At 47.6% G+C, this 24,445-nt stretch overlaps 1 protein-coding gene across 1 annotated transcript in view; it reads left to right on the top strand.

Annotated features, from left to right (window-relative positions):
• Positions 1–2,901: 2,901 nt before the first annotated feature.
• Positions 2,902–24,445, top strand: part of GPSM3 (G protein signaling modulator 3) — a 30,021-nt gene continuing 8,477 nt past the window's right edge. Inside the window, exons 1-4 of the mRNA XM_069746358.1 lie at positions 2,902–3,194; positions 17,655–17,859; positions 19,175–19,310; positions 21,618–21,919. Of these exons, the coding sequence (XP_069602459.1) occupies positions 17,776–17,859; positions 19,175–19,310; positions 21,618–21,919 (522 nt within the window). The 5' untranslated portion in view covers positions 2,902–3,194; positions 17,655–17,775. The remainder of the gene's footprint in view (positions 3,195–17,654; positions 17,860–19,174; positions 19,311–21,617; positions 21,920–24,445) is intronic.

Genomic DNA, 24,445 nt, shown 5'->3' with positions numbered 1-24,445 from the left:
CGACACTGAGAGAGGCTGGAGAGACCCCGACACTGAGAGAGACTGGAGAGACCCCGACACTGAGAGAGGCTGGAGAGACCCCGACACTGAGAGAGACTGGAGAGACCCCAATACTGAGAGAGACTGCAGAGACCCCGACACTGAGAGAGACAGGAGAGACCTTGACACTGAGAGAGACTGGAGAGACCCCGACACTGAGAGAGACTGGAGAGACCCCGACACTGAGAGAGAGAGACTTGAGAAACCCCGACACTGAGAGAGACTGGAGAGACCCCGACACTGAGAGAGACTGGAGAGACCCCGACACTGAGAGTGACTGGAGAGACCCCGACACTGAGAGAGACTGGAGAGACCCCGACACTGAGAGAGACCAGAGAGACCCCGACACTGAGAGAGACTGGAGAGACCCCGACACTGAGAGAGAACAAGGCTGCGAGAGACCCCAACACTGAGACTGGAGAGACCCTGACACTGAGAGAGACTGGAGAGACCCCGACACTGAGAGAGACTGGAGAGACCCCGACACTGAGAGAGAGCGAGGCTGCGAGAGACCCCAACACTGAGAGAGACTGGAGAGACCCTGACACTGAGAGAGACCGGAGAGACTCCGACACTGAAAAAGACTAGAGAGACCCCGACACTGAGAGAGACTAGAGAGACCCCAACACTGAGAGAGACTGGAGAGACCCCAACACTGAGAGACAGAGAGACTGGAGAGACCCTGACACTGAGAGAGACTGGAGAGACCCTGACACTGAGAGATACTGGAGAGACCCCGACACTGAGAGAGACTGGAGAGACCCCGACACTGAGAGAGACTGGAGAGACCCCGACACTGAGAGAGAACAAGGCTGCGAGAGACCCCAACACTGAGACTGGAGAGACCCTGACACTGAGAGAGACTGGAGAGACCCCGACACTGAGAGAGACTGGAGAGACCCCGACACTGAGAGAGAGCGAGGCTGCGAGAGACCCCAACACTGAGAGAGACTGGAGAGACCCTGACACTGAGAGAGACCGGAGAGACCCCGACACTGAAAAAGACTAGAGAGACCCCGACACTGAGAGAGACTAGAGAGACCCCAACACTGAGAGAGACTGGAGAGACCCTGACACTGAGAGATACTGGAGAGACCCCGACACTGAGAAAGACTGGAGAGACCCCGACACTGAGAGAGACTGGAGAGACCCCGACACTGAGAGAGACCGGAGAGACCCCGACACTGAGAGAGACTGGAGAGACCCCGACACTGAGAGAGACTGGAGAGACCCTGACACTGAGAGAGACTGGAGAGACCCCGACACTGAGAGAGACCGGAGAGACCCCGACACTGAGAGAGACTGGAGAGACCTCGACACTGAGAGAGACTGGAGAGATCCCAACACTGAGAGAGACTGAAGAGACCCTGACACTGAGAGAGACTGGAGAGATCCCAACACTGAGAGAGACTGAAGAGACCCTGACACTGAGAGAGACTGGAGAGACCCCGACACTGAGAGAGACTGGAAAGACCCCAACACTGAGAGAGCGAGGCTGCGAGAGACCCCAACACTGAGAGAGACTGGAGAGACCCCGACACTGAGAGAGACCGGAGAGACTCCGACACTGAAAAAGACTAGAGAGACCCCGACACTGAGACTGGAGAGACCCCGACACTGAGAGAGACTGGAGAGACCCCGACACTGAGAGAGACTGGAGAGACCCCGACACTGAGAGAGACTGGAGAGACCCCGACACTGAGAGAGACCGGAGAGACCCCGACACTGAGAGAGACTGGAGAGACCCCGACACTGAGAGAGACTGGAGAGACCCCAACACTGAGAGAGACTGGAGAGACCCCGACACTGAGAGAGAACTAGGCTGTGAGAGACCCCGACACTGAGAGAGACTGAAGAGACCCCGACACTGAGAGAGACTGGAGAGACTCCGACACTGAGAGAGAAAGAGACTGCGAGAGACCCCAACACTGAGAGACAAAGGCTGGAGAGACCCTGACACTGAGAGACTGGAGAGACCCCGACACTGAGAGAGAAAGAGACTGCGAGAGACCTCGACACTGAGAGAGACTGGAGAGACTCCAACACAGAGAGAGACTGGAGAGACCCCAACACTGAGAGAGAGAGACTGGAGAGACCCCGACACTGAGAGAATGGGTCTGCGAGAGACCCCGACACTGAGAGAGACTGGAGAGTCCCTGACACTGAGAGAGACTGGAGAGACCCCAACACTGAGAGAATGGGTCTGCGAGAGACCCAGACACTGAGAGAGAATGGAGAGACCCCGACACTGAGAGAGTCTGGAGAGACCCCGACACTGAGAGAATGGGTCTGCGAGAGACCCAGACACTGAGAGAGAATGGAGAGACCCCGACACTGAGAGAGTCTGGAGAGACCCCGACACTGAGAGAGTCTGGAGAGACCCCGACACTGAGAGAGACTGGAGAGACTCCGACACTGACAGAGAAAGAGACTGCGAGAGACCCCAACACTGAGATAGACCGGAGAGACCCCGACACTGAGAGAGACTGGAGAGACCCCAACACTGAGAGACAAAGGCTGGAGAGACCCTGACACTGAGAGACCGGAGAGACCCCGACACTGAGAGACTGGAGAGACTCCAACACTGAGAGAGACTGGAGAGACCCCAACACTGAGAGAGACTGGAGAGACCCCAACACTGAGAGAGACTGGAGAGACCCCGACACTGAGAGCGACTGGAGAGACCCCGACACTGAGAGAGACTGGAGAGACCCCAACACTGAGAGAGACTGGAGAGACCCCAACACTAAGAGAGACTGGAGAGACCCCGACACTGAGAGAGACTGGAGAGACCCCGACACTGAGAGAGACTGGAGAGACCCCAACACTGAGATGCAAGTGGACCATCAGAGACCTCTGAGTGACTGCGGGATGAGAGGAAACCCTGACATTGGGGAGTGGAGCTATATACGATGGCGGGTGACACACGGGGACTCGTGATGGGGGTTAAGGGACCTGACAACAAAGCTGGAGAAAGCTGCGGGGAGGGGGCGATAAGTGACAGGTTTTAAAAAGAAAGAGAAGCAAAGAGAGGAAGACAGGAAGAAAAGAGGAAGAGAACGAACGGAAGAAGAGGCGTTGAGGGGAAGTGACAGCTTAGTAGAAGCAGAGACACCGAGGAGACGGCTCCAGACTCGGGCGATGCATGTAATGAGGTGAGCGAATCTCATATATACGGCCCGTCCCCTATATTCTGTGCTGTCCCCTATATACTGTGCTGCCCCCTATATACTGTGCTGCCCCCTATGTACTGTGCTGTCCCCTATATACTGTGCCGTCCCCTATATTATGTGCCACCCCTATATACTGTGTCATCTCTTATATACTGCACTGTCCCCATATACTGCACCGTTCCCTATATACTGCACTGTCCCCCATACACTGCACCATTCCCTATAAACTGCACTGTCCCCTATATACTGTGCCGTCCCCTGTATACTGTGTCGTCCCCTATATACAGTACTGTCCCCTATATATGGCACCGTCCCCTATATACAGTACCTGTCTCCTATATACTGTGCTGTCCCCTATATACGGCGCCGTCTCCAATATACTGCACTGCTCCTATATACTGCACCATCCCTTACATACTGCATCGTCCCCTGTATACTGTGCTGTCCTCTATACATTGCACTGCCCCCTTTATGTAGCACCATTCCCTATATTGCACAATCCCCTGTATACTGTGCTGTCCCCTATATATGGCACCGTCCCTTATATACAGCACTTTCCCCTATATACAGCACTGTCCCTTTTATACGGTGCTGACCCTATATACTGTGTCGTTCCCTATATACTGCATAGTTCCCCATATACTGCACCATTATTATTATTATTATTATTATACATTTTTATAGCGCCATTTATTCCATGGCGCTTTACATGTGAATACGGGGCAAATATAGACAAATACATTAAACATGAGTAGATAACAAGGCACGCGAGTACATAAGGAGGGAGGACCCTGCCCGCGAGGGCTCACAGTCTGCAGGGGGTGGGTGAGGATACACTAGGAGAGGGAAGAGCTGGCTGTGCGGCTGTTCAGTAGGTTGAGGATCACTGCAGGCTGTAGGCTTGTCGGAAGAGATGAGTCTTCAGGTTCTTTTTGAAGGTTTCTATGGTAGGCGCGAGTCTGATGTGTTGGGGTAGAGAGTTCCAGAGTATGGGGGAAGCTCGGGAGAAGTCTTGGATGCGGTTATGGGAAGAAGAGATGAGAGGGGAGTAGAGAAGGAGGTCTTGGGAGGATCGGAGGTCACGTGTAGGTAGGTACCGGGAGACCATGTCTCAGATGTATGGAGGAGACAGGTTGTGGATGGCTTTGTATGTCAGTGTGAGGGTTTTGAACTGGAGTCTCTGGGCGATAGGAAGCCAGTGAAGGGCTTGACACAGGGGAGAGGCTGCGGAATAGCGGGGGGACAGGTGGATTAGTCGGGCAGCAGAGTGTAGGATGGATTGGAGTGGTGCCAGAGTGCTAGAGGGGAAGCCAGAGAGTAGGAGGTTGCAGTAGTCGAGGCGGGAGATGATGAGGGCATGCACTAGCGTTTTTGCAGTGTTGCGGTCAAGGAAAGCACGGATCCGGGAAATATTTTTGAGTTTGAGACGACAGGAGGAGGCAAGGGCTTGGATATGTGGCTTGAAAGAGAGGGCAGAGTCGAGGATCACCCCGAGGCATCGGGCGTGTGGGACTGGGGATAGTGAGCAGCCATTGACATTGATGGATAGGTCTGGTGGAGGGGTAGAGTGAGATGGGGGAAAGATGATGAATTCTGTTTTGTCCATGTTCAGTTGTAGAAAGCGAGCAGAAAAGAAGGCTGAAATGGCAGACAGACAGTGCGGGATTTTGGTAAGCAAGGAGGAGAGGTCAGGTCCGGAGAGGTAGATCCCCTATATACTGCACTGTCTCCTGTATACTGTGCTGTCTGATATATACTGGGCTGTGCCCTACATAATGCACTGCCCCCTATATACGGCACCATTCCCTATATACAGTACGTCCCCCATATACTGCACTGTCCCATATATACTGCACCGTTCCTTATATAATGTGCCATCCCCTATATACAGTATGTCCCCTATATACACTACTGTCCCCCTATATATGGCATTATCCCTATATACTGTTCCATCCCCTATATACTGTGCCATACCCTATATACTACGCAGTCCCCTATATATGGCACTGTCCCCTATGTACTGCGCTGTCCCCTATATACTGCACCATCCCTATATACTGTGCCATCTCCTATATACTGCTCATCCCCTATATTCAGAGCCATCCCCTATATACAGCGCCACCCCTATATACTGTACCATCACCTATATACTGTACCATCACCTATATAATACTCTGTACCCTATATACGGCGACGTTCCCTATATACTGTGCCATCCCCTATATACTGCTCCATTCCTTATATTCGGCGACGTTCCCTATATACTGTGCCGTCCTCTATATATGGTGCTGTCCACTATGTACTGCGCTGCCCCTATATACACTACTGTCCCCTATATATGGCACAGTCCCTATATACTGCGCCATCCCCTATATACTGTTCCATCCCCTATATACTGTGCCATCCTCTATATACTGCGCTGTTCCTTATTTACTGCTCTGTCCCCCATATAATGTGATGTCCCCTATATACTGCTCCGTCCCCTATATACTGTGCCGTCCAGTATATACTGCTCTGTCCCCTATATTCGGCGACATCCTCTATATACTGTGCCGTATATGCTGTATACTGTGATGTCCCCTATATATGGTGATGTCCCCTATATACTGCACTGTCACCTATAAACAGCACCGTCCCCTATATACAGTACTGCTCCCTATATACGGCGCCATCCCCTATGTACTGTGCCGCCCCCATATGCTTTGTTATCCCCTATATACTGCACTGCCCCCTATATATGCACTGTTCCCTATATACTGTGCTGTCCCCTGTATAGTGGACCGCCCCTATATACAGCACTGTCCCCTATATACTGCACTTTGTCCTATATACTCTGCTGTCCCCTATATAGTGGGCCATCCCCTATATACAGCACCGTCCCCTATATACAGCACCGCCTCATATATACTGTGCTGTCCCCTATATACTGTGACGTCCCCTATATACTTCACTGTCTCCTATATACTGTGCCGTCTCCTATATACTGCACCATCCCATATATACTGCATTGTCTCCTTTATACTGTGCTGTCCCCTATATACTGGGCCGTCCCCTATATACAGTGACATCCACTATATACTGCGCTGTCCTCTATATACAGTGTAAGCCCTTATATACTGCGCTGACCGCAGCCGTCTACGTCTGTAGATATGGAGTCGGGCAGGAAATACTACAGATAATCTGCAGCTCATCGCTGAGATCGTATCAGTCGCTGCTGAGTTCTGGGATAATGGACGTGATGGTTCACGAGAGCAGAGGATATTGGTGACGTGTGATATATATATAAATACTGTATATAGTATATATACTGCCCCTTCCAGGTATTATGTGTCTGCAGGAATCAGGTGCGGGCAGAATCAGACCAGCACTTATGGCGCCGCACCCCTAAACTCTGAGCCTGGATATCTCCCCTCCATTGTTCTGCGCAGCTCTTCTGGACTCCTGTCTCATCAGTTCATGTTTTTTCTATCGCTGTGATCATTTTATTAGGATTACGGGCTCTGGTTATGTTTTTAGCCTCCTCTGCAGTTCTGTGCAGCATCAGTCACAGATCTTTTTTTTGCTGTTGTAGTATTCAGGCTTCCTTTTGCACAAGCCACAAAAAAAAAAAACCAACAACTTTCGGCGTGACCCATCCGACCTCTTCACACCTGACCCATCCAGCTGTGGATCCCTCACAACAACAACATCATCTCAGCCAACTGCCATAATGACTGCGATACCGGCGGACTCCTAAAGAGCGCGGCTCCATGACGATACCTGCGCTCCTTCTTTATCTCCCTGTATCTGCACTAGTCAGTGGCAGAACGGTCATTTGACTTTTATGGAGAATTCTAGAGTACGGGGGAAGCACAAGAGAAGTTCTGGAGAAGGTTCTGCAAGGAGCAAACAAGGAGAGCAAAGACCGTGAAGAGGTGGCAGGAGACGTATGGAAGGGACCGGTTATGGAAGCCCCTGTAAATTACTAATATATTGACCTGAATTCCCTTGAGACTTTTTCAAGAGTGAAGAGATTGGCAGAGAGGAGAAACAGAGGAGTAACTGGCGGAGAAAGTGACTAAACTGGCAACAACAGTTAGAAATGGATTGAAGGATCACCAGACAGATGGAGAAGGTTGCAGTAGTCCAGGCGGGTCATTATCTGATATCTACTTTGCCGATCATCTGTCAGCAGGTTGACGTGAACATCAAACAGTTATGGAAGCATTGGCCTAAGGGGAACACGGTCATTTTGGAAACTGTCTCAGCGTCCTAGAGACAGGCAGAAATTTTGGCCCGTGGTCCTTGTGATACATCTGTCCTCTGTTCTCCTTCCATATATGATGGGCTTCCTCAGTGGTCTCCATGTCTGCCAAAAGTTACTACAGAGGGAACGAGGCTTTTTCGTTTAGGTTTGTGGCTGTCGGTGGTGATCGGTGCAGCACGACGTTCGCTGACATGTTCTGTGTAATGTGGTTGACAGTAAGATCTGAGTGACGGGGTTTAAGCAAAACACGTCTAGAAGAGAAGTGCACGGTGAGGTAGTTGTGCAACGAGACCTTTGAGGTGAAGCTTCTTTGACAAAAACAAAATATATATTCGGGTCCCCATCGCCACACATTCCTCTGATGTCTCACAGCCAGGCTTCTTGGCTTCTTGGGTTCTGATCTCCATTCATTCCTCCGATGTCTCACAGGCTTCTTTGGCTTCTTGGGTTCCCATTAGCACTCATTCCTCTGATGTCTCACAGGGCTTCTTGGGTCCCTATTGGCACTCATTCCTCTGATGTCTCACAGCGCTTCTTTGACTTCTTGGGTCCCCATTGTCACTCATTCCTCCGATGTCTCACAGGCTTCTTTGGCTTCTTGGGTTCCCATTAGCACTCATTCCTCTGATGTCTCACAGGGCTTCTTGGGTCCCTATTGGCACTCATTCCTCTGATGTCTCACAGGGCTTCTTGGGTCCCCATTGGCACTCATTCCTCCGATGTATCACAGGGCTTCTTTGGCTTCTTGGGTCTTGATCGGCACTTATTCCTCCAATGTATCACAGGCTTCTTTGGCTTCTTGGGTCCCCAACAGCACTCATTCCTCTGATGTCTCACAGGCTTCTTTGGCTTCTTGGGTCCCCATCAGCACTCATTCCTCTGACGTCTCACAGGGCTTCTTTGGCTTCTTGGGTCCTGATGGTGGCTGGAGATCACCTGTCCAATCTTTTTTATTTCTTGGAGAAAAGCCACCACCTGTCTCCACCTTTTTCCAATTTGTCCACTGAGAACACATGCGTGCTCGTCTGAGCTGAACACGCATCCCTATAGGAGAGATAGTCCACAGCTATATTTTGTCATATTTTGCAATTTTCCACTGCAGGTGTCCCGGCGGGTGAACCATCCAAGGTCATGCCCTTTATATTAAGCCGCCCTAAGTCTCCACCCTGATCCCCACTGCCCAGTGTCGCTGGTTTACAGAGGTGCCAATCACATTCAGTGGGACCAGGGAGTGTTGCTGACTTTTACAGGGCGGCCCTAATATCCTTCTTCCATCCTGCCTATTAGACCCCTTTTATAATCAATATCCTGCGGCTGCCGAGACCCCTGGAGACATAGAGGCTGCTGGCCCCTGGAGAAGACTAAGGCGGTGACAGGGAGGTGCCGGCGAGAGAGGAAGATCGGCGAGGCAGTGGGCCCTGCATGTGACGGTGGCCATCTTCCAGGGGGACGCCTTGTCCACAAGCAACGCGGTGCTGCAGATAACTGCGGCTGGAATCCCTCCCTGATCTTCGGGTGGCACCGGGCGCTGGCAGGTGAGGACTGCGGGACTCTGAGGAGAAGAACACGCACCGGCGGTGGGGGCGGCTGTGAGCGGCGGCCATTACTAAAGCGCGTGCTCCTACAGCAGAGGACGTGGCGCAGCCCCTCATTACTACAGCGCGGCTGAGTAGTACATACTTGTGCTCCACAGATTAAGGGACAGCGCGGTGTGAGCTCTGAAAGATTGAGCCCCGCGCTCCCAGATCAGCCACAACTCGGCCAGCTGTGTCTCCAATTGGAGATTACATAGGCCCCCTTGCTGATACCGCCGCTGCCCTGGACATTCCCTATTGCAGGGACTACCATTAAACCCTCAGCCTACACTTCCTGGCAGTACATTGGTGCACCCCCTGGACATAGAGGCCCTCAATAATAGCACCATATACAGCAGCCCTGGTGTGCCCGTGGGACACTGCTGCAGATTTGATTTAGACCGCCTTGCTGTATCATTTACCTGTTAGCCATGCAGCGTACAAAAAGCACATCTGTAGCTGACAAGCTAAAAGAATTTGCTAGGAGTGATGCTCAGGACAGTGCAAGATCTCTTAGAAATAACTCCTCACAAGCACAGCGGGGGAAAAGTCGTCTTTCTGATAATAACGATGAGGCTGAGCAAGATGAACTAACTCTTAAGCAAGCATCTGCACAATTAATGCAAGCTATATCTCTGACTAGAACGTCCCTCTCTGAACAAATAGAGGACGTACACACTGAGGTGGGGCGTCTGAGGCAAGACATGCAAGCCATGAAGGGACGTCTGACAGAAGTGGAGACAAGGGTGTCTCAGGTAGAGGACACCATTAAACCTATGGAGGCCAAATTGGCAAAAGTTGCTGGCTCCACGAATGCCTGGAAACAAAAGGCTGATGACCTTGAAAACAGAATGCGCCGACATAATATCCGCATCATAGGCCTACCGGAACGTACAGAAGGCCACCAACCTGAAAAATTCCTGAAGGATTGGCTTAAATCGTCATTGGGAGATACGTTTTCTCCGATGTTCTCGGTGGAAAGAGCCCATAGAGTCCCAACCAAGTCTCTTCCCCCTGGGGCTCCACCCAGACCTTTCCTGGCACGTATTCTTAATTACAAAGACAGAGATGCTATCCTACGATTGGCGCGACAAAAGAGTCCCATCAAGTTCAACGATGCTACAATCTCGATATTTCCAGACTTCTCCGTTGAGCTCCAGAAACAACGGGCAAGATTTGTGGATATTAAGAAGCAGCTCAGAGATAAAAACATTATCTATTCCATGATATACCCGGCGCGTCTCCGAGTTGTCAGCAACGGTTCCTCCCTGTTCTTTACTGACCCGTCAGAGGCAGCTGATTGGCTGCGTTCCCGTGGAATGTCTAGTGGAATAGAATCCTGATGTGTTTTCGGCTGATCTACGGTTATTCAGTTGCGGAATTGGAGCTCTCCCTGCGAGCGCTCAACGTACTAACAATACCGGACGCTGGAATCAGCGGGGGTATCCCCAGGTTTATTTGAAGACGGGAGTGTTGATCTATGCTCCAGGACTGTTCAATTTTTGTTAAGTTGTTGTTTTTCTTTCTTGTTAGATTTAATCAGTTTTAGTAGATATTTGGGTAAGAGCCGCCGCCAAAGCCATTATGACCTCCCATGCGTAATTAGTGGTTTTCTCTCACCATCAGTGCACACCATGTTTTTAATGGCTGGGTATGGGGTCTGAGTTGATATGTATGACATGGAACATACGGGGTATTAAGTCACCCCGGAAGAAAATTAAGGTGTTCTCTCAAATCAGGCGATATCATCCCCATATTGTGGTCCTGGTGGAGACGCATCTGACCAGAGATACAGGCAGAGGTGTGCAGAAACCTTGGGTACAGTGGTATGATCACTCATTTCACACTAGTTACTCGAGAGGGGTATCACTATTAGTACACAAAGATGTCCGATGGGAGGCCCGAACAACTCGGCGGGATGTAGAGGGATGATTTGTTTTTGTCCATGCACTAATTAACTCCCGTGAATATGTCATATTATGCATATATAACCCCCCCGGCCAATACTTCAATACTTAAGATGGCAATGAGCTTTGCGTTAAACTACCCTGACGCACATGTTATATGTATGGGTGACTTCAACTTAGTTATGGACAGTAGTCTTGATAAAATGCGATTGGGAGGTGGGTCGTCTGGGGAACCCTTGTCTTCTCCTCCTTCCTCGACCCCGACTCAGTTGGCACAGTTCATGGAGGGTAGCGGCTGGATAGACCTATGGAGGATGCATCGCCCTGGGGAGAGGGGATATACCTGCCACTCATCCACTAAAAGTTCCCTCTCTCGCATAGATTATATCTTCGGATCTGGCGATTTGGTGCGGTGGGTGGATAGTGTGGAACATGGTAATAGAGGAACCTCAGACCTCAGTCCGATTACACTTAGACTCGTGTTCGGGACATTAAATAATGGTAGAGTATGGAAATTGAATCCCTTTTGGTGTAAACTAATGGATTCAGATGATAGGACAGTTGACCAGCTAAACTGCTTCATTCAGTCCCACTCAGAACTTCAGAATATTAATTTATTTTGGGACACACTTAAGGCATATTTAAGGGGCTGTCTGTCTTCAACAATTTCATATATCAAAAGGGTAACATCAAGGGAGGACGATGAGATTGAGCAACGCTTGAGAAATGCTGAGGCAACATACACAGCTGACCAGACCAACGATAATAGGGTTGAGTGGTTGACTCTGCAAAGACTATACGCCCAACACATAGACACTAAGTCTAAGCGAATACTATTTTTCACACGACAATCGTACTTTGAAATGGGGAATCAGATGGGGAAATTTCTGGCCTACTTGGTGCGTCAACACAACACATCTAATATGATATTACAAATTTGCTCACCGGACGGCTCATTGAATTCCACTACCGAGGGAATACTTCAATATTTTTACGACTATTATAAGGGGTTGTATGAATCTAAGAGCGGTTTCAGTGTTTCCGATTGTCTGGAATATTTGTCCGATATAACACTCCCTGTGCTGAGCTCCGCCCAGCGGGCCTTTATGGACGCTGAATTTACCCTGGAGGAAGTGGAGCAAGCTATAACAGATATGGCCTCTGGGAAGGCCCCTGGGCCAGATGGCTTTCCTATAGAGTTGTATAGAAGATACCGGGAGATACTGGCTCCGCTTTTATTGAAAGTATTTAAAGAGATATGGAGGGCAGGGTGTCTACCTGATACTTTTTATGAGGCACATATTATTGTACTCAAGAAGGAGGGGAAAGATCCTTTGGAATGTGGATCCTATCGTCCCATATCCCTGGTAAACGTGGATTATAAGATTTTTGCTAAAATACTGGCTACCAGGTTGAACTCCATCATATTAGATATTATACATCCAGATCAAACTGGCTTTATGCCCGGTAAGAGCACCTCTATAAATATTAGACGGGTCCAGTCGGTGATTCAGTACAGTTCTTTATTGCCGGACAATAGCTGGGCATTGGCGTTGCTAGACGCAGCCAAGGCGTTCGATTCTCTTGAATGGCCCTTCTTGTCCGCCTGTCTACAGAAATATGGCTTTGGGGAGAAATTTTTAAAATGGGTTGGTGTGCTATATCTGAAACCCAAGGCCCGTATAGTTGTTAACGGCTCCATCTCTGAACCATTTTCACTATATAGGGGAACCCGTCAAGGGTGCCCCCTCTCCCCAGCCCTATTTGCTTTAGCAATAGAAGCATTAGCTGTACGTTTGCGTTCAACCCCCGGTATTGATGGTATTAAAATAGCGGACCGCACCAATATCATTGGTTTATATGCTGACGACATGATAATATTCATGGATAGGGCAGAAGAAACATTGCCAAAAATAATTGCTACCATAGATAAATTTAGTGGGTTCTCAGGCCTATATATTAATTGGGATAAATCTGCCCTATTACCTCTATCTCAGCTCCCAGCACCCAGTCTTAGTACTCTCTCTTTATTGCCGATAGCGTCTAAATTTAAGTACTTGGGTATTTACATGTCCCAACGCAGCGGGTTGGATTTACAGCTTAACGTTCTCCCCCTGTTGGAATATACTAAATCGAAATTTGCATTTTGGAGTAAGCTTCCACTGTCTGTAGCAGGCCGCATTAATCTCATTAAAATGATTTTGCTTCCTAAATTCAATTATTGTCTTCAACATAGTGCAGTAACTATACCAACATTTTTCTTCACCAATCTAAATTCTCATGTTACCTCATTCGTATGGGGGAAAAGCAGGCCCAAGCTTAAACTGGCCACTTTGCAAAGACCTAAACAGGAGGGAGGAGCGGCATTGCCAGATTTTTTGCTATACTATCTGGCGGGACAGGCTAAAGCACTATGTAAATGGATGCCTCATAACTATCTCCCTAATTCTGAAAGTCACTTAGTTAGCTCTGTCAGTGCTGGGTGCCCGCTGGGTCTTCTAGAATCGGAAAAAATAAGTGCTCCCAGTCTGTTACCCATGATTCGTTTGGCGCGGTCCACTTGGAAGAAAATTAAAAAAGTTACTGGATTCGGGGACATTGTAGCCGAGATGCCTCTATGGGATAATGGTTATTTCCCGACGCTGGTGAATCACCCATCTACAAAATTTTGGATTTCTCGTGGGGTTCTTTTGATCGGAGACTTATATGATCAGGGGTTTTTTGTGTCCTTTGAACAACTACAAAATAAGTGTGATCTTCCAAGGTCTCAATTTTTTCGATACCTGCAGCTCAGATCTGCCGTTGAGTCATTTGTCAGGAATGAGGGGATGAACTGTAACATCTCATCTTTACCTCTGATAGGTATTCTTAAGTCCCAGGGACCTCAGGGTCTTATTTCGTCCCTATACACATATCTGCTCTGTTGTGGATTCGGTAAGGGGCAAATGGGAGGGGCTCATTCCTGGCATGCAAAACGAGGAATGGGAGGATATTTTGGAGTCCCCCCTCAGAGTATCCCCATCAGTCAATAATAAGATGACCCAATTATACATAATCCACCAGTCATACTTGACTCCGTTGAGACTTTGTCGGATGGGTCGATACCCGACGTCGGAATGTTTGCGTTGATACTCTCCTGACGCTGATTTTATACATATGATATGGCAGTGCCCCATAGTCTCTCATTACTGGAGGGAGGTGACGTCACTATTAACTTCAATATTGTCAATTCCAATTCCTCTTGAACCCCTAGTTTGCTTGTTTGGAGTGTGGGACGAAGAGGCCTGGGAACACTATACCGGGATTTTTCTACGTGAAACACTCTTTCTGGCAAGGAAGTTACTAGCTCTGCGGTGGATGGGGAATTCGTCCCCCTCCGTTAGGTCCTGGATTGAGCTGGTAAATGCAGTTATCCCCTATGAGCGCACTCTTTATCAAAATAGAGGTTGTCCGTGTAAATGTAGTAAAATCTGGGATAGATGGAATGCCTCTCATCTTACTCTGTGACCTGACTGATTGTGAGAAATGTGGTATACATGGTCCTTTGATCTGCAAATATTGCGCAATGGGAAGGGAAAAAGTTAAAATAATAATGTATTCAACTTTTGTTAAGTGGCGGCTTAGTAGTTTTGGAGGCTTAGTTTGGTTATAGTTTAGGAACCCTATGTTCTGACTGTCTCATAACTTAGCACATATGTTCTCTCTATGTAAAATGATTGGCATACGTATATTTTGTCTTTTTCAATCCCTGTAAATGTAACTATACAAATTAACGACAAGGACAAATATGTATGCTGTAATTTTATTCTGTGTTTAATAAATAAACGAATTTAAAAAAAAAAGTGTTCATGCAATGAAAATTATTCACATTTTAAGCTTCATGCATTTGTTAAGTTCCCTGAACAGGTTTTCTATTTATCAAATGCAAATCTGTCTAAAGTCTCTCTACCGTTTTGAGTATGCAGCTCATGTGCAGAACAATGCGTTTACAAGGTTACAGACTACAAACAAACATCGATCCTTTCCTCTTGCTAACTTGCAGACAGTAAAAGAATGAACAGAGCGAATAGAGTAAAATTTCCTAAATCCATCATCCCACCTAATATGTACGAGAAGCTTCTGATTTGCTTCCGGAATTATAAATGTATCCTGCGTTTTATTTTTTCGGGGTTTCTGAATTCCTGGGAAATAAACTTCCACCAGAGTCCAACCCGCGGCTTTTTTCCTCCTTCCTCTTCATAAACACATGAAAGCCTTGCTGATTATAACTGACAGTAATCAATCTAATGAATCCGGTTATCTATAGCGGCCAAGAAAAAGTTCCCATTTCTGAAATGTTCTGGATATTTGTTCTGTTGGTGACACTGACGGGTCACGGGGTGATACTGACGAGGCAGTAAACAAACCGGTGATCTTTACAGAAAGCCATTGTGTAACAGATTGCCCAATGTGAGGAAGCCACCCTCGTCTAAGAAGCATAAAAATAAGACTACGAAATATAGAGAGATACCGATGTGAGCCAAGAAAACGCCAAAGTTAGACCTCTTCCATTCTCTGGTCAAACTCTGCCCCTGCTTAGGTACTTGTGGTGCCACCGGCCATGTCAGCCCTGCAGCAGCCTAGTTAGTTAAGGGTTAAGTGTGTTGATGACTGTAGTGAAACTGTGCGGTGAGTGTTCTAGACTAGACTATGTAAAAACTGGTTTCCCACCAGGGTCAACTGCAGAGGGCACGTGGAGAGTGTAGAGCTATGTTAAAACCTCATCATCTTATATGGCATTTGTGTTGTGTGGGATACGCTGCCCATAATATTGCCAGGTTCATACAAGGACTAGATCACCTAGAATTTTTTTTGCCTAAAACCACTGTAAAGCCGGATAGTGATAAATGATAGATTTTATTTGTCTACTCTGTTTTTATTTTTAGATTGTTGTTTTTTTTTATGTTATTTCCTGTACACGATTATCTCCCCCCCGCTGCTGATTGCACCATTTAGAGATTTGTTTTACAGCCACATGGATTATCAGAGACAATGGGATAGAAACATTGAGTGTCATGGGAGACTGTTGTGGGCATGCTCAGTGATCTGTACAGAAGTCCTTGCACAGGAAAGGGAGGAAGCGAGCTGTGACTTCACTTTTTGTAAATGGTGGATGATCCTCAGTTATGTGTATGGAGGTGATACTTTACTGCCTGTGATGATAATGAGACTGCTGAGAAATGAACTTTACAGAATCACAAAATGTCAGGGCGATCGCAGACCCTGCAAAAGTTTTGTGCAATTAATGTGACAAGGTGTTCAGTGCTCAGAGACACGGCCAAGGTGAGGAGGCTGAGCCCGACCACCACTGAGCAAGACACAGAAGAACAAGGTGTTCAGTGATCAGAGACACGGCCGAGGTGAGGAAGCCGAGCCCGACCACCACTGAGCAAGACACAGAAGAACAAGGTGTTCAGTGCTCAGAGACACCGCCGAGGTGGGGAAGCCGAGCCCGACCACCACTGAGCAAGACACAGAAGTACAAGGTGTTCAGTGCTCAGAGACACGGCTGAGGTGAGGAAGCCGAGCCCGACCACCACTGAGCAAGACACAGAACAACAAGGTGTTCAGTGCTCAGAGACACGGCTGAGGTGAGGAAGCCGAGCCCGACCACCACTGAGCAAGACACAGAAGAACAAGGTGTCCAGTGCTCAGAGACACGGCCGAGGTGAGGAGGCCGAGCCCGACCACCACTGAGCAAGACACAGAAGAACAAGGTGTCCAGTGCTCAGAGACACGGCCGAGGTGAGGAGGCCGAGCCCGACCACCACTGAGCAAGACACAAAAGAACAAGGTGTTCAGTGCTCAGAGACACGGCCGAGGTGAGGAGGCCGAGCCCGACCACCACTGAGCAAGACACAGAAGAACAAGGTGTCCAGTGCTCAGAGACACGGCCGAGGTGCGGAGGCCGAGCCCGACCACCACTGAGCAAGACACAGAAGAACAAGGTGTTCAGTGCTCAGAGACACGGCCGAGGTGAGGAGGCCGAGCCCGACCACCACTGAGCAAGACACAGAAGAACAAGGTGTCCAGTGCTCAGAGACACGGCCGAGGTGAGGAGGCCGAGCCCGACCACCACTGAGCAAGACACAGAAGAACAAGATGTTCAGTGCTCAGAGACACGGCCGAGGTGAGGAGGCCGAGCCCGACCACCACCGAGCAAGACACAGAAGAACAAGGTGTTCAGTGCTCAGAGACACGGCCGAGGTGAGGAGGCCGAGCCCGACCACCACTGAGCAAGACACAGAAGAACAAGGTGTTCAGTGCTCAGAGACACGGCCGAGGTGAGGAGGCTGAGCCCGACCATCACTGAGCAGGACTCCCTGATATACTGTATGTGTGTGCTATGTATGGGAGACATTGTAGCTGCTAGTCTCCATCCACTAGCTCAGAGAAAACTAAAAATTAGAGCTAAAGGCTGCAGAGGCTGGTGAAAATGCAGAATATCAGGCGTATAATGGCAGGAGTTGTGTTATTCCTCCGGTGCGCACACAGGACGGCGTATCCTGAATTACGGTACTAGGTGCACTGACTTTAGATGTTGATTTCTGATTACACGGAGGACTCTATAACATTGGCTTCTCGCTGTACCTGCGATGTTCTGCGCTGTCTGCTTTCTACCTAAAGGTCACATACGGTCCCAGAGCGGTAACTCATCCTCTCACTTCTCCTACAGAATGAAAGCTTCCGCCTGAGAGAGACGAGGAATCTGGAAGGAAGAAGCGAAAAGGGGATCTGCACCTTCAGAACTTTCCAGGAGAGAAGACATTGTATGTGGAGAAGATACAGGACGAAGAATGAGCGAGACGGGAGACAATGAACAGTCCAAGATGGCAGACACTGAGCCGGGGGCAGGTGGACACAGCGACGCTCGAAGCGAGGTAAGGAGACGTGACCGAAAAAGGGAAGGAGGAGAACAACTGCAGCTGGGTCACGGGAGCCGTACCGGTTTTAGGTTGTCAACCGTTACTGTCTGTAAAACATCTGCTCCTATACGACGAAACCTGCTCATATCTGTCTACTGTCCCTCCCTGCAGGAAAAATAGTCACATAGCAACATTAGAAGGGTTGTTTGTTTGTTTGTTTGTTTGTTTTTTCACAGTCGTCATTCACATCTTTCATTAGTTGATCACACATTTTCCTCGTCAATCACATCTTTTAAAAAAATAATGACTTTGAACCAAACTGTCATAAAAACAATTGTTGTTTACATTGGTCAGTGTAAAATCAAACCTGTCATTGTATTTATTTTTACCTAATGTAAATGCCGCTGTTCTCCTGAATCCGGCGATGTTTTTCTTTTCTTCTTGCGCCTCTCCATTCCTGAGATATGGCCTTGTAAATAAATCTAGCGTAGTTATCTAAGTGGGCGTGGTCCTCAAGAAGACACTCCCACAGAGAAGAGTTGATGACCACACCCACTTTGCTAGCACTGATAGATTTAAATGCAGGGGAAAGGGGGCCATATCTCAGGAATGGAGAAGCACAGGAATAAAAGAAAAACAGCGTCGGATTCAGGAGAACAGTGGCATTTACACCAGGCAATAAAGAATATATGTTTATGGTAAGTGACAGTTCCCCTTTAAGGGGGATTTGAACAGGAGACAATCCTCTTGTTATATTGTAGATTATAGGCAAATATCTGCCCTTGTTAAAAAGGTCTTAACTAAACTAGTGTTCATGAAACGTAGGACTTACACTGCTGGAATTTGTATAGTGATTGCCCAACACAAAGCTGTGGCATAATAGGACTTGTACTTGGAAATCTGAGAAAACAAAGCATCAGCTTCATGATTAATGTTTCCTAAATATACATGTGAAACAGCCGGTGACATTTGCAATAACAACATCTATAAAGTTCAAATCTTAAAGGGAAAGTTTACAAGTTAATAGCTCGTCTAATTACACAGGACCAATAAATGATGTTTTCTTAACCGCATACAACCTTTATTACGCTGCCTGCCTGTCACAAGCTGCAGGACACCCACAAAGGATGACTTTTTTTGTAGCATTTTTTTTTCATAGAAGTTATAAACTATTCAGAATGTTTCACTTTAAGAATTAGAAAACGTTCATCACAAACATAGTTCTAATAACGATTATTCAGAAAAGTCACCGATGTTTTCCGCTTTTGTCTTATACTTTAATTTACTCCTAATGATGACGTCTTGTGTCTCTTCACGGCCCCTGGAACAGTCTCCTCCGAGGCCCCCACAATTCGAGGAACTGGAGAGCGTTTTCCTAGATAATGCAAGTGCGTCTACAGAGATCATAGGAGATGGCGAGAGACCCTGGAAATCTGCTCCCCCATCTCCAGCCTGCGAAAGGAGAGGTAAGGTGACCCTTCATGTGGTCTACAGCAAACACCCGGAGTCCGGAAGAAACTTTACATAAATCAAAAGTTCAAGGGATGATATAAAAAATGCAATTTACCTCATTATAGAAATATGCTTCTTTCTCCACTTATTAGCCTTCTCTTTCCCTCCCACACTTCCTAAATGCATTTACTGTAAAAAAAAAAGTAGCTAAAATCCGTCATGGTCATAACCAGACTGAGGGATCAGATTACAGCTGCATGCTGAGGTTTATGGATAAGATAGTAGCAGAGTGAGTGAGACAGAGAGACTCACACAAACCTGAGCTGCTGCTTTCTAGTGAGTGTTTTATTTCATACTATTGCTGGATTCACAGCCACACTGCTCAGTAGTGCAGTATAATATCCCCCATGCCACCGCCGCTGCTGCTTCTATACATGTATTACATGGAGCCAGGAGAATAAGAATCCCTCATGTATGTGTGTGCTGTGTATGGAAGACTTTATAGCAGCTAGTCTACACCCAGCTAGTGTAATGAGATGGGAATAGCAAAGACAGACAGAGAGACTCGTACAAATCTGTGCTGCTGCTTTCCAGTAAGTGTTGTATTTCACCCCCACTGCTGGATTCACAGCTACGTTGCTCAGAAACTATGTAAAATATCCCCCATGCCGCTGCTGCTTATGTAACATAGAGACAGAAGAACAGAAATCCCTCATGTCTCCATGGTCTCCACCCACTAGCCCAGAGAGAACTGAAAGTTATAGTTAGAACCCGCAGAGGGGGAACTGATAAAAATGAAGGATACATGTAAGGAATACTTATTCTGAAAGGCCATCTGAGATGACAAATGCACTTTAAATCGTGGAAAGCTGGGTGAAAGAGACAGAGAGACTCACACAAACCTGTGCTGCTACTTTCCAGTGAGTGCTTTATTTCACCCTATTGCTGGATTCACAGCCACACTGCTCAGTATGGCTGTGTAATATCCCCCATGCCGCCGCCGCTCGGGCTACTGAACAACTATTACATGGAGACAGGAGAATAGGAATCCCTCATGTATGTGTGTGCTGTATATGGGAGATGTTATAGCAGCTAGTCTACACCCAGCTAGTGTAATGAGATGGGAGTAGCAAAGTGAGACAGAGAGACTCGTACAAATCTGTGCTGCTGCTTTCCAGTGAGTGTTATATTTCACCCTATTGCTGGATTCACAGCCACACTGCTCAGTAGTGCTGTGTAATATCCTCCATGCCGCTGCTGCTAGTGAACAAGTATTACATGGAGACAGGAGAATAGGAATCCCTCATGTATGTGTGTGCTGTATATGGGATATGTTATAGCAGCTAGTCTGCACCCAGCTAGTGTAATGAGATGGGAGTAGCAAAGTGAGACAGAGAGACTCGTACAAATCTGTGCTGCTGCTTTCCAGTGAGTGTTAAATTTCACCTCCACTGCTGGATTCACAGCCACACTGCTCAGTAGTGATGTAAAATATCCCCCATGCCACTGCTGCTTCTGAGCATGTGTTACATAGAGACAAGAGAGCAGGAATCCCTCCTGTCTCCATGGTCTACACTCACTAGCCCAGAGAGAACTGAAAGTTATAGATAGAACCCGCAGAGGGGGAACTGATAAAAATGCAGGATACATGTAAGGACGACTTATTCTGAAAGGCCATCTGAGATGACAGATGCACTTTAAATCTTGGAAAGCTGGGTGACAGCCGGCAGATGTAATATTAACAATTATTGCTGTCACCCAACTTTCCAAAAACCAGACATGACTGACTGCTTCATGGAAAGTTCCTGCAGTTGGTGTCTATAAATAAGCGGCTGAGGTTCCTAATGATCGACCTTCCTGCTCCATAGATATTAAAGTTCAGCTGAGCGATCCCTTTCCTCCAATCCATGGAAACGATATAACATTAGATAATCGCAGATATCTGGAGATTCTGGAATCGCAGCTCAGAAATGAAACACAGCGACAGTAAAGTGGTACATTGTCTGCGGGGAGCGGTGTCAGATCTCCTCTTACAGATGTCGTAGTCACACAGAGGAACTGTTATTTACTGGTCACTAAAAATAACTGAAAAAAGGGAATAATACCAGCACTATATGGCGGTACATACCACAGCTGCATAGTATACCGCCAGCGCCTTGTAGTGTAGCTGTGCTGCCATCTAGTGCTGCATACGTGTTACTGCGCCTCATACCCTGTGTACTAAATACTTGTATTCCCAATTTTGTACCATTTGTTTTAGAACTCAGTGTTCTGCTGCTCCTCTGTTATTCCTCCTGGAAATTAATTTTCCTCCATTCCAGGCCTCTCAGCCTCCGTCCTCTCGCTACACACAGAAGAATTTCTTGAGCTACTGTCCACCGCACAGACCAGGCGTCTGGATGAGCAGAGAGCGCTGCTGCCCGACCAGGTTCTTCCACCCAAGAGACACTTTTCGATGCCCAGTTACCGACAGTTTTCCCTCCCATCTGATGATAAAGGGATCGTCTCAGAACTGCAGCGCAGGAGGGGGGGATCTTGGACTGGGCGAAGTCGTAGAAGGAAACCTCCTTCAATCAAAATACCCGCCCAAGAGGAGCTGTATACCACCATCTTAGGACATCAGGTACGAGCTGCCTTGTAATACTAGTAGGGTAGTAAGAGTTATTAATAAAAGCATCCCTGGTGGTCTAGAGCTGAAGAAGGGGTTAACGAGAGCATCCCTGGTGGTCTAGTGTAGTATAAAAAGGTTAATGAGAGCATCCCTGGTGGTCTAGAGCTGAGAAAAGAGGTTAATGAGAGCATCCCTGGTGGTCTAGTGTAGTATAAAAATGTTAATGAGAACATCCCTGGTGGTCTAGTGTAGTATAAAAAGGTTAATGAGAACATTCCTGGTGGTCTAGAGCTGAAGAAGGGGTTAATGAGAGCATCCCTGGTGGTCTAGAACTGACAAAAGAGGTTAATGAGAGCATCCCTGGTGGTCTAGTGTAGTATTGAAAGGTTAATGATAACATCCCTGGTGGTCTAGAGCTGAAGAAGGGGTTAATGAGAGCATCCCTGGTGGTCCAGAGCTGAGAAAAGAGGTTAATGAGAGCATCCCTGGTGGTCTAGAGCTGAGAAAGAGGTTAGTGAGAGCATCCCTGGTGGTCTAGAGATGAAGAAGGGGTTAATGAGAGCAACCCTGGTGGTCTAGTGTAGTAGAAAAGGGGTTAATGGGAGCATCCCTGGTGGTCTGGAGAAATTAAAACGTATTAGGAAAAGCATCTTTGGTGGTCTAAAAAAAGTGAAAATGGTTAATGTGAGTATCCCTGGTGGTCAAGGGCAGTGAAAATGATCCATTGTGGTTTAGGAAGGTGAAAAGAGTTAGTAGGTAATTTTATACTGCTCCCTAGATTAAAACAAATAGAGAACAGAGCAAAATTGAAACAAGGCTTTCTTGGAATTGCCCTTTTATCCCAACCTTACCCGATCTCCACTGGTCTCTACTTATTGGCTCATCTAGACACAGAGAAAATTGCAGGAAATGCTTGCTCAGGAAATCATTAAGTAAGTGAGATCATCCCTGGTGGTCTAGTGTAGCGAAAAATGGATTGTGAGATCATCCCTGGTGGTCTAGTGTAGCAAAAAATGGTTTGTGAGAGCATCCCTGGTGGTCTAGTGTAGCGAAAAATGGTTTGTGAGTTAATCCCTGTGGTCTAGTGTAGTGAAAAATGGTTTGTGAGAGAATCCCTGGTGGTCAAGGGTGATGTAAAAGAGTTACGGACAGCTTCCCCGGTGGTCTATGATAGTGAAAAGGGTAAATATGAGCATCCTTGGTGGTTTAGTTAGTATAAAAGGGCGAGTAAGAGTAAAACTAGTGGACAAGAACAGGGAAAGGGCTTAATGAGACCTGGTTGTCTGAGGGAATAGAAAAAGGAATAGAGAGAGAATCCTGCTGGTCTAATACAATGAGAAAGGGCAAGTGAAAGCACTAATGGTGGCCCAAGAGAGTGAAGCGCTGTTAGTGAGAGCATCCCTGGTGGCCTAGAGCAGTTAAAAGTGGTTAGTACAAGCATCTATGGTGCTGTAAATGTACTAAAAAAAGGTTATGGACCATCCTTGGTGGTCTAGGGCAGTGAAAAAAGGGGTTAAAGACAACATCACTGGTTGTTGAGGTCAGTAAAATAGGATTGGTAAGAGCGTCCTGGTGGTCTAGGGTAGTAGGAAAGGCTTTGTGAGAGCATCTTGATTGTCTAGAGCAGTGAAAAAGGGTTAGCGACTGCATCCGTGGTCATGCAGTGCTTTGCAAAGGGGTTAACAAGGGCGTCCCTAATGGTCCACTGCGGTGAAAATGGATTAGTGAGATCATGAGTAGTGGTCTGAGACTGTTGAAAATGGTTAGTGTGAGTATCCGGATGGTCTATGGCATTAATAAAGTCAGTGAGAGCATCCCTGGTGGCCTAGGGTGGTCAAAAAAGGGTTAATAAGAGCATCCCTGGTGGTCTAGGGTGGTCAAAAAAGGTTAATGAGAGCATCCCTATTGGCCTAGGGTGGTCAAAAAGGGTTACTGAGAGCATCCATGGTAGCTTAGGGTGGTCAAAAAGGGTTAATGAGAGCATCCCTGGTGGCCTAGGGTGGTCAAAAAGAATTAATGAGCGCATCCCTGGTGGCCTAGGGTGGTCAAAAAGGGTTAATGAGAGCATCCCTGGTGGCCTAGGGTGGTCAAAAAAGGTTAATGAGAGCATCCCTATTGGCCTAGGGTGGTCAAAAAGAATTAATGAGCGCACCCCTGGTGGCCTAGGGTGGTCAAAAAGGGTTAATAAGAGCATCCCTGGTGGTCTAGGGTGGTCAAAAAAGGTTAATGAGAGCATCCCTATTGGCCTAGGGTGGTCAAAAAGGGTTAATGAGAGCATCCATGGTAGCTTAGGGTGGTCAAAAAGAATTAATGAGTGCATCCCTGGTGGCCTAGGGTGGTCAAAAAGGGTTAATGAGAGCATCCCTGGTGGCCTAGGGTGGTCAAAAAGGGTTAATGAGAGCACCCCTGGTGGTCTAGGGTGGTCAAAAATGGTTAATGAGAGCATCCCTGGTGGTTTAAAAAGGGTTAATTAGAGCATTCCTGGTGTTCTAGGGTGGTCAAAAAGGGTTAATGAGAGCATCCCTGGTGGCTTAGGGT

Source organism: Ranitomeya imitator, chromosome 2 (genome assembly GCF_032444005.1).
Source record: "Ranitomeya imitator isolate aRanImi1 chromosome 2, aRanImi1.pri, whole genome shotgun sequence".
NCBI classification, from domain to species: Eukaryota; Metazoa; Chordata; class Amphibia; order Anura; family Dendrobatidae; genus Ranitomeya; species Ranitomeya imitator.
This window is presented reverse-complemented; position numbering and strand designations above follow the sequence as displayed.